This window comes from Populus trichocarpa, chromosome 1, assembly GCF_000002775.5.
Source record: "Populus trichocarpa isolate Nisqually-1 chromosome 1, P.trichocarpa_v4.1, whole genome shotgun sequence".
NCBI lineage: Eukaryota > Viridiplantae > Streptophyta > Magnoliopsida > Malpighiales > Salicaceae > Populus > Populus trichocarpa.
This window is the reverse complement of record NC_037285.2, coordinates 40,381,705-40,392,841: the sequence shown is the minus strand read 5'-3', so window position 1 is coordinate 40,392,841 and position 11,137 is coordinate 40,381,705. Positions and strand designations below refer to the sequence as shown.

Sequence of the window (11,137 nt, the reverse complement as noted above, 5' to 3'; positions counted from 1 at the left end):
TTTAACTCTTGCCCTTTACCTTGACAGTTGCTTGTGCATTTTTATGGCATCTACATATGATTTTTCATGCACTTCATGTGATTTGGATTGCATTATCACACTTATTAATGCACTATTGTTTGATTTTGTAAATTATGTAATTGACTAGTTTTCATAACCACGGTAATTTGTTGGAAAGTTGTATTTTTTTTAAAGTATTTTTCGATTGAAAATACATTAAAATAATAATTTTTTATAAAAATTTTAAAAAACAAAAAACTAATAAACAAATACTTGGGCCCACCAACAAAAGCTTTGAAGGATCATATTGCAAACACTAGCCCAAATAAAAAAAAATGAAAAAAAAAGGAATAATGTTCACACACAAAGTCAAATTAAAGGTATTGTCTTTAATGAAATTCCATTAAACATATTCAAAACATTCAATTCAATGGGCTGAATCATAGTAGATTACATGTTAATTACTAAACCGCCAATTCAATCCAAAGTTTTAGATGATAGTAGTGAAGTATACACCGGTCATTATCCAGAAATTTAATACTTTAATTATGTAATTAAAGTCGTTAATATATAATATATTCATAATTCAATTATTTTGTGCATATTTTTTTCTTTTTAACTTATATGGCAACTCGTCGAGTTTGGGTTACACAATGAAAGTAATTCTCCTATTATATATAATAATGATATAAATTTTAATTATTAGAACTCAAATTTACTTTATAAAATAAAAAAATAAATAGCATGAACCATGGATAGTTGACTTGGTTTCTGTCACTTCTCGCTTAAAGCAAGCCTCTCTCTTTCTTTGTTTCCGTACTCCTTCCTTTCTTTCTTTCACACAAGATTCCAACTCCCAATATCATTTCCTACTGCAAATTATACCCATATCTGTATCAAAATCAGTCATATCTGACAATTCTGTCCACTGTATATTCTCTCTCGAATGTGAAGACGTTAATACGTCCAGCTGCTTAACAATTATCATGTCCTTCTCGAGGCTTCTTTTTGCTTCACTCGTTGCCTTTTGTCTCGCAACATTTGCTTCTGGGGCTACTCGTTTACCCGACGATGAAGGTATGTTCAAGGCAAGATTGGATCAGTGATTTTGGAGTGTTCTTGTTTTATATTATCTCGGTTGTTTCCCAACAATCATAGCTATGGAGATGAAGCTCTTCAATTTAATTATATATCATTATTCTGGAAAATAATAAACCTTGTAACATATATATTTAAATTCTTGCAGTTGAAGCTCTGCGTGACATGGCAAAGACAATAGGCAAGACAAATTGGAATTTCAGTGCTGATCCTTGTGGTGGTCAATGGGGTTGGGTTGATCCAAATCCGGTGAAAGGGAATGAAAACGCCGTATCCTGCGACTGCACCTTCTCAAATGGCACCATCTGCCATGTCATTAGCATGTAAGAAATCTCTCTCTCTCTCTCTCTCTCTCTCTCTCTCTCTCAAAGTCTTTTGTTAGAAGCTGCGGATGGCCCTTGATTAATTATCCCAAGCCAAACTCTACCTCTGTAGATTATCTTCATCCTCTTAACTACATGGTAATACTGCATCACTACGATATGCCAATAATTTTATATTCACTATATATTGATAGAAACTTTAGAGAATTCTTTGAGACTGTGCATATTTGATTCCAAAATCTGCCTTAAAAAGATAAATTACTCACGAAAATTGTGAATCTGCAAGTTATGTGGGAGGTAACTTGAAAATATTGAACTTGTTACGAACCTCGATATATATATATATATATATATATATATATGAGCTCCATTATAGTTCAGATAATAATGGAAAAACATTGAAAAATTAATTTTTTTTAACATTATTGTTTTTAAGATAGAGATAAGGAAAAAGAGAGGGTATTTTTAATATTCAATATATATGAGCTTGCTCAACTATTTAATTATATTCTAGCCATTAAAAGCTGCTCTTCTGCATTTCCTGGAACAAGACTAACCAGAATAAGATATTAAGATCCCAAGAATCAAGATGATAAATGTCAAGATTGAATATTGGTTATGACACAAAAATTCCTTCCAATAACGACAAAACTTAAATTTCTTTTTAGAATAAGAAAACTAAATGCTAATTAAATCAACTTTACAAATCAAACATCGTGGACAAGTGTACTTAGTAGCCGTTTGTTTAGTGGCCTTCTTCTTCTTCATTCATACTTCTTTTTTTCTTTCTTTTTTATGCTGTTGAAACTATGTGATTTTATAATTTTTTATATTTTTAAATTGTTTTAATATATTGATGTTAAAAATCATTTTTAAAAATAAAAAAAATACATTATTTTTATATATTTTTAATTAAAAAATATTTTAAAAAATAACAAGTAACATGCTGCTATGCTACCTCGCAAGTCAAACATGCTGCTATACGTAGGATCTCCCTTGACAAGACAACGTGGGCATGTGAAACGAAGGCCTTATATTCACCTAAATCAGATTGTTAATTAAGAAAATTGAGACACAAGACAAGGAAGACGGCTGTATATGTCGGCCCAGTGGCCAAGTTGTGTAGTAATTAATTTTAGTTTCCTTGTCTTTATTTTCTGTCACAATTATAGAAACGGATTGGATTGCAGTCGTACGGTACATATGTGCTGGTGTTGACTTTGACTTTTAAATGACAACCAATATTGATGGCAATATTATATGTTATAACCATAGAATTTAAGTTTAAAAGGTTTACTCTTCTCCGTCTAAGCTATATAATTATTAATATTAATAATTACTGGATATTTTATTTGATTATTAACTTTAAGATTCATGCAAATTAGTCGATATATATACAAGTTGGTCAGAAACCCTACATAAATAAATAAATAAATATATATATATATATATATATATATATATATATAATCTCAAAGTTTAAAGGAATTTGAAGCTAAATAATTGGGTTAATTTTTTCTTCAGTAGATAGAAATTATTGTCATTAAAACTTGGGTTTTTTTCCTTGAATAGTAAATAATTATCAGACTAAGTTTGTTTGTTTGTGTTTATTTCATGTTATACGCAAATCTAAACCTTAACTTGGAGGATCACTACAATTTAGATGTGAAGAACAGTAACTTTGTGGACCGCTGGTCATTTGATGGGGCTATGAAAATTTATCAGTCAACTCATGATCAAGTGACGGATAGTAAGGACTAAGGAGATAAGGATTGTTTTTTAATGGAGTTTTTTTTTAGAAATAGATTAAAATAATTTTTTTATTTTAAAAATTTATTTTTAATATAAATATATCAAAATAATTTAAAAATAAAAAAATATTTTTTGCTACATCTTCCTTACAATATATGGTATTAACGTTCCAGCTTCTTTAAACTTATAGTCTTTTTTGTATATATAAATACTTCACTCTCTTTTGGGTCCGTATAAAATATTTTATAAAAACAAATTAAATTTTTTTTATATTTATATTTATTTCTAGAGAATAGTTTTCTGTGTTAATATCTCATAAATTATTTTACATAAAAAAATCATCAATAAAAACATTTTACAATTAATTTCTAAACTTGATTTATTTACTTAAAAATATTTTCAACTCATAAAATTTCATATAATATTTTATAAATAATAATAATTCATTTATAATATAATCTAATTATTTCAATCATCACCACTATTTAATTTTTTCTCTACTATCATTTTTTTTTTCACCATCAAAACCACCTCATCTCCATGCATGTTCTCCATCATTTCGGGACATCACCCTCACAGTTGATTATTTCATTTTTTAATTTTTTTATTGTTTTATCATCAATGTATTTTAATTATTTTAGATTGATTTCTCGATACAGTTTCATAAGTGATTCAGTACATACAATCAAACAATTAATAATAAATAACTACTGGCTTAGTTGAGTCATTTAGGCCATGAATTAATGACAAGAAAAAAACCAAATTTGATAATGGATATAACACCAATCATCATGCATGTGTTTGTGTGTGTAAAAATGTATATAAATTATTGTGAAATTATATGTACGTGCTAATAAATTATTAAGAAATTATAAACCAATCATTGTTGCAGTTTCAATTCTCAAATAAAATAATATATTTTTAAATAAAGGTTAAGATCTTTAAATTAATATTGTTGAAGCACAGAGTTCTGAAGACCCAGAATCTTGAAGGCAGTCTTCCACGGGATTTGGGCAGGTTCCCTTACCTCCAAGAAATGTAAGCATTGCCTCTTAATTAGTTCTTTACCAAATTTAGCCCAAAATCATTGTTAAACATATGATATGGAATATTAATATCAGTAAACTCATGGCTGTAACCTTTACAGTGACTTGTCACGTAACTACCTCAACGGTACCATCCCTGCAGAATGGGGAGCCACGCCACTAGCTACCATGTACGATACTTTTTCTCTCATATACATGCATGAGTTCTTGAATAATGTTTAGTTGTACAGGAAATTAACTGAAAAAATGAGTTTATACATATTATATGCAGTTCTATTATAGGAAATCGATTAACCGGCCCAATCCCAAAAGAAATTGGAAACATCAGCACTCTTGCAAACTTGTAAGATAAACAAGATCGATCATTTCCTCCTTCAATCTATTTACTAAATAATGGTTTTTGTGGATGTGATGTTTTGAGTGAAACAATCATGCAGCACTGTCGAGTTTAATCAGCTTTCAGGAGTTCTGCCACCAGAGCTTGGAAATTTGACTCGCTTAGAAAAAATGTAACACCTTTCGCTACAAGTTTGTGTGCTATGCAATTTTTAAGTTACTTCTTAGAGCTTTGCTTGAAAAACCTATGGAACTTTATTTAGTTATAATTGTTTTTGCTTTGATGTTATAGGCATCTATCCTCTAACAACTTTACTGGGCAGCTGCCAACAACATTTGAAAATCTTACCACAATGAAGGATTTGTAAGTTTTTGAAGTATTATTATAATTACGACACAAATTAAATGTTCAGTTTTGAATCAAACGGCATGATTTTATTGTTTTTTGTAGCCGAATTGGTGATAACAGCTTCACAGGTCAGATACCGAATCTTATTCAGAAATGGACAAACCTGGAGAAACTGTAAGATTTTCTGTGGTTCGTAATTGTTTGAATTATTTTACAGTTGTGGCCTATCAGATTATTTATTTGAACCAATATTTAACTGCATGATAGAGTGATACAAGGTAGTGGTCTAAGCGGGCCGATTCCATCAGGCATTGCTCTTCTGGAAAAGATGGTTGATCTGTGAGTAAAGCTATGTTGTTTGATAACTTTCATAAGAACAATAATAAAAGCTCTTATCCTTAACTATGCATATATGCAGGAGAATCAGTGATCTGCAGGGAAATGGAACTGAAGCCCCATTTCCACCATTAACTAATATGAAAAAACTAAAGACACTGTGAGCTAGATGCTTTCTTATCAATCATCAAGTGATTATTTTTTTGCGTTGTTGTTGGTTCTTCTTTATGTGATTCTGAAAATTAATGTTTACGCTGCAGGATACTGAGGAGTTGCAATATTATTGGACCACTACCTGACTTTGTTGGAGAATTGCTCAAATTGACAACCTTGTCAGTTCCTTCTATCAGCTTCTTTATATACCGTTTTGGACTTTGTTAGCATTTACCCTGTCTTGTATTTGCGTACTTGGCAGTGATACACTGATGTTCTCTTAGTTATTTGACCATTTTTCTTCATTTTCTAGTAATATGCTGAGCTCTCCTTATGGTTTCTTTGCAGAGACCTCAGCTTTAACAAACTTATTGGAGAAATTCCAAGCAACTTTAGTGGTCTAAGAAAAGTTGATTACATGTAAGCAAATGGCTTTATATTTATTCCTTCTTACATTCAGCTTGAAGATCCTGAGCAGTTCTCATATTTCAAACCAAGTCTTGCAACTGTTTTATAAGCTACAAGAACAATTGTTCTATACGGTTTTGTTACCTTTGCTTGAAATCCACTTTCATTGATTCACTACTTCTTTCTAGATATTTAACGGGGAATCAGCTAAATGGAACCGTACCGGACTGGATAATTAAGGATGGAGAATCTGTGTAAGGTTTCTTTTCCTGTCTAGATTTATTTCTGATACGTCTAGAAGTTATTTATTTAGTTTTACAAATATGCCACAGAATTTACCTATTGTTCTCTTGATACAGCAGTCATTTGAGGAACACAATTCCATACCATCCCTAGATTGTGTTCAAAAGATAATAAACTTGGTTTGGGGTTTCGATTGCAGCTCACTGATGAATTATTGCATTTGGAAAACCAAGTCATCTAGCGACTTTTTCTAGATTTGATGCCTAAAACTAAAATTTCCATGCATTAAGGGATATTGAGAACAACATAAGGGTTCATAGCCACTAAGACTAATTAGGCACACTAAACCAAATATGCGATCAACAAATTGTTTAATTGATTTACATTTTGAACTGAACATCTACCTTTCTTCTGGCAGTGATCTTTCCTACAACAATTTCAGAAATGAAAGCTCATGTCTACAGCGCACAGTGTAAGAAAGTGAAGTTTTATGCTCTTCATTTCTTTTCTATCCCTCATTCCCCTGCATTCACTTGCAATTTGCGTAAGAGCTAATTTTTTTCACTTCTCTGATTTCCTACAGAAACTTATTTGGCAGCGCTTCAATGGGCAACGTCTCGTAAGTGTTTAGACTCCTGAAAACTCAATCTTATCTATTTCTAGAGAGATTTTTGATAATTTGGTCTAGGCCTTTCCTATTCTAAATTTTAATCAGATATATTGCTGTTTTTTTTTTTTGTTTTTGTATCGCAGCGGAAGTACTGTTCCATGCTTAAGAAGCTTTCATTGTCCAAAACGTAAGTCAAGCTTATGATTGTGTTATAAAAAATTATTTGCTCCTTTTGCGTACCAAATATCTATAAATCAGCAGTCTTGTTCTGGAAGTTAAAGATCATGTGTACCATGATGTCATGGTTCTTGTCATTATGAAGGAATAGAATTGCATAAGAATACGATCGATTGTAAAAGAAGCATTCACATAGTAGCTTAACAAAATTAAGCTTCTACAAGGTAACAAGAATATTTTCAACATACATAAGTTGTTCTTTGCCATGGTAGTTTGATTTGTGCATGTTCCTATTCCATGGTGATTGATATGTTGTTGCTTTGGCAACAGAATTCTATTCCCTCCACATAAATTGTGGAGGAAAAGAAGCAAATATTGAAGGGAACATATATGAAGATGATACAGATCCAGCCGGATCATCAAGATTCTACCAGAGTAGAACTAACTGGGGAGTTAGTACCACTGGTCACTTCATGGACGATGCCCGTTCCTCAGATTCCTACACATGGACGAATGCAACCAAACTCTCCGCAAATACATCATCACTTTACATGGATGCACGCCTTTCTCCAATCTCTCTGACTTATTATGGTTTCTGTATGGGAAGTGGGAGCTACACAGTTACCCTTCACTTCGCAGAGATAATGTTTACTGATGACAAGACACACAGCAGCCTTGGCAGGCGATTTTTTGATATCTATATCCAGGTGACTGATCAAAGTTTTATTGTGTCATTCAGTATTAAGGGTTTGAATGAAAATACAAAATTTCATTTTTCTTTCAGTTTTATTAATAGCAATCTGACAACAAAAATGTAGGGAAAGCTTGTACAAAAGGATTTCAGTATCCAGGAAGAAGCAGGCGGTGTTGGTAAGGCAATTATAAAAAATTTTACTGCCATTGTAACTGGAAATGCATTGGAGATACGCTTTTATTGGGCTGGAAAAGGGACAACTGCGGTGCCTGTTAGAGGAGTTTATGGACCTCTCATATCGGCTATTTCTGTGACACCTGGTAAGTTGAGGAAATTTTATGAACTTAATCATCAGGATTCTGTTCGCACAGTACAAAACCATCAATGCAGCTTGGTCTTGTCCAATTTGTGTACCCTCTCCATCCAAATGACCAATAAATCTGGGGGTCATCGTACGAATTTGCCATTCTTATTTATTATTGGAATTTGGGAGGTGCATTTAGCAATTTTCACGAGACCAAATGGAAAGCTTTCGTACTATTCCTTTTCGTACTGATTTATTACAAGATTTAATACAAAAATAAATTGCTTTATCTCTGAAAGAGATGGAAGCAATAAAAACTGATAATGTTTCCTTTTACTGCTATTTGAAGTTAGTCTGAATGGTACAGTTTCTACACTTACATACGAATAATGTATTGTCCAGCCAATTTGACTTACAATGTGATGTTATTTGTCTTTCTGTTATAAATTCTTTGCTTCCTGCAGATTTTGTACCTCCTTCAGAAAATAGCAGTAGTAATGGTACATCTGCTGGCACTGTGGCTGGCATTGTGGCTGCAGTAGTGGTTGTCATCTTCCTGATTCTAGGAATTCTCTGGTGGAAAGGTTGTTTAGGACAGAAGATCAGTATGCGTCATGGTAATTTCTAAAGATTTATCTTTATTTTCCTATTTCTGCATACGATTTCTCCATATCAACTTTGTAGAACCATATATATATATATATATATATATATATAATCAATGAGAAGTCAACAGAGAGAGAGAGAGAAGTGAGATTAATTCCAAGAAACGGATTCTTTTCTGAAACAAATTCGCTTCTCCAACAGATTTGAAGGGCCTAGAATTAAAAACAGGTTCATTTACATTGAGGCAAATTAAAGCTGCTACAAACAACTTCGATCCTGCTAATAAAATTGGAGAAGGTGGTTTTGGTCCTGTTTACAAGGTATTCAACATGAACTTTACTTGGTTTCTTAATGCATGGCCTTTGTAACATTTTTAAGATTCTTAGCTTGATGCAATACTCGTCTTGCGAAAGTTTTTACATTATTTCCTTGATGCAGGGTGTTCTATCAGATGGAACCGTAATTGCTGTAAAGCAGCTTTCCTCCAAATCAAAACAAGGAAACCGTGAGTTTGTGAATGAGATTGGCATGATTTCTGCTCTGCAACACCCTCATCTTGTAAAGCTTCACGGATGCTGCATTGAAGGCAATCAATTATTGTTGGTGTATGAGTACATGGAAAATAACAGCCTTGCTCGTGCTTTGTTTGGTAAATTCAAAGAACATAATTTAATTGATTTCAAGCTCTTGGCTCTTAGATGTTTCCATACATGTAAAGGTATGCATGCGTGTATGGGAAGAGACAAAATACTCACCTTATACTTGGCATCACTGTTGATCTTGCCTCAAAGGTCGTGAAGAATACCAGCTGAATTTGGATTGGGCAACAAGGCACAAGATTTGTGTTGGTATAGCAAAAGGTTTAGCTTATCTTCATGAAGAATCAAGATTGAAGATCGTGCATAGAGACATCAAGGCCACCAATGTGTTGCTTGATAAGAATCTAGACCCAAAGATATCTGACTTTGGGCTAGCCAAACTTGATGAAGAGGAAAACACCCACATAAGCACCCGAGTTGCCGGAACCCTGTGAGCCTGCTCTCTACTGTTGTATCTTGTTAATACTTTTTAGTTCTTATATTTTAAGTTGATACAATGAAAGAAAAAAAAAAAGTCCATCCTACAGCTTCAAACAGATTTGGTCTGCAACCAAAACTTATCCCACGTCCAATAATATAAAAAAAACTGAAAATGAGCCATCCACCTTAAGTTAACTCTTTTGAATAGAACTCAGTCTAAGCTGTTTGATATTGGTTGTTTTTGCAGCGGGTATATGGCTCCTGAATATGCAATGCGGGGTTATTTGACTGACAAAGCAGATGTCTACAGTTTCGGAATCGTTGCCTTGGAAATTGTCAGTGGGAAGAGCAATACTAGTCATCGAACAAAGGAGGACACTGTTTATCTTCTTGATTGGGTAGAAAGAGTTTCTCGCCGTCTTGATTTATTTATTTTTATTATTATCATTGTACTTAATTATATATATATCTATCTTGTTTTCTAGGCATTGGTTTTGAAGGAGAAAGGGACTTTGCTGGAGCTTGTTGATCCAAAACTAGGCCAAGACTACAACAAAGAAGAGGCGATAACAATGATTAATGTGGCTCTCCTCTGCAGTAATGTCTCTGCAGCAGTTAGGCCGGCGATGTCTTCAGTAGTAAGCATGCTCGAAGGAAAGGCTGTTGTTCAAGATATTGACATTCCAGATGAAAGCATGTCAACGGATGAGAAGAAGATTGAACAAATGAGGAGGCATTTTCAAGATATCAACGAACAGGAAATAAGTGAGACTCGTACTCTGTCAATGGATGGACCGTGGACTGCTGCTTCTACATCTGCTGGCGATCTTTATCCAGTCTCTTTGGATTCTGACTATTTGAAGGGTAGAGAGTAGAGAAGTTTGCTCCAATGTGCTTCATCAACTGTCCATCCATCATCATCTTATTACTTTTGTTTTTAAGCATATTTCTTTGCCTTGTTATCATCATTTCTGTTCATACTTAAACTTATTTGAGGGCTAATTACGTACGTTAGTAGCATGTTATAACTTTTTCAAAACTTCCAATCAAAATTTTCCTTCCACTTTCTGTAAGTTACACAATAATTTGATTACATGTCCTTCAACCTTAATCTATTTTTGGTACACCAACTTAGGTTTTGTATGTTCTAACTTTTTTTATTTATGTTATTTTTCAGCATTAAATTAATTGAGAATTGAACTTCTTAATAGAGCTTAAATTTAAAATTTCATGGATTCCAGTTTTAAAAAATTAACATGAATTTATAAGATTTTTTCAAGTTTGCTTTGTTTTTAATATTATTAAATTAAAATTGTCTTGTTTTATGTTAATTCTTGTTTTATGTTATTAAATTAACTGAACTTATTAAACTTAATCGACACAATAACTCAAGTATCAAATTTCTTTGTTTTTTTTTAATTTAATTTTTTTTCTACTTTCAACCTTTGATATTTGGTTAATTATAATTAAATTTTTTAATTTTTTTTGATATAAATTTCATGGTTTTATCAGGATTTCACACCATGTCACAAATTTCATAAATTTCAATATTTAAAAAAAAAATATCATCAAATATATTATTATATATTATTATTTAAATATTTTAAAAGTGTTTCAGCCATTATTTTCAGTTTTTACTTCCTAACATTTTAATATTTTTTTAGGTTGAAAAAAAAACACCAA

At 32.2% G+C, this 11,137-nt stretch overlaps 1 protein-coding gene across 2 annotated transcripts; it reads left to right on the top strand.

Annotated features, from left to right (window-relative positions):
* The first annotated feature begins 806 nt into the window (after positions 1 to 806).
* LOC18095426 (probable leucine-rich repeat receptor-like serine/threonine-protein kinase At3g14840) lies at positions 807 to 10,567 on the top strand. 2 transcript variants are annotated; one of them, XM_024590094.2, is made up of 24 exons: positions 807 to 1,077; positions 1,247 to 1,421; positions 4,140 to 4,211; positions 4,321 to 4,389; positions 4,491 to 4,562; positions 4,657 to 4,728; positions 4,848 to 4,919; positions 5,007 to 5,078; positions 5,172 to 5,243; positions 5,323 to 5,400; positions 5,501 to 5,572; positions 5,742 to 5,813; positions 5,990 to 6,055; positions 6,463 to 6,516; positions 6,628 to 6,663; positions 6,798 to 6,841; positions 7,162 to 7,538; positions 7,650 to 7,845; positions 8,294 to 8,446; positions 8,637 to 8,755; positions 8,874 to 9,084; positions 9,227 to 9,464; positions 9,702 to 9,852; positions 9,940 to 10,567. In XM_024590094.2, exons 1-24 carry the CDS (start codon positions 987 to 989, stop codon positions 10,327 to 10,329), a joined length of 3,024 nt encoding a protein of 1,007 aa, XP_024445862.2. In that variant the 5' UTR covers positions 807 to 986; the 3' UTR covers positions 10,330 to 10,567. The 2 variants fall into 2 exon arrangements, with proteins under 2 accessions (XP_024445862.2, XP_024445867.2); XM_024590099.2 differs by lacking the exon at positions 4,491 to 4,562.
* Positions 10,568 to 11,137: the final 570 nt, after the last annotated feature.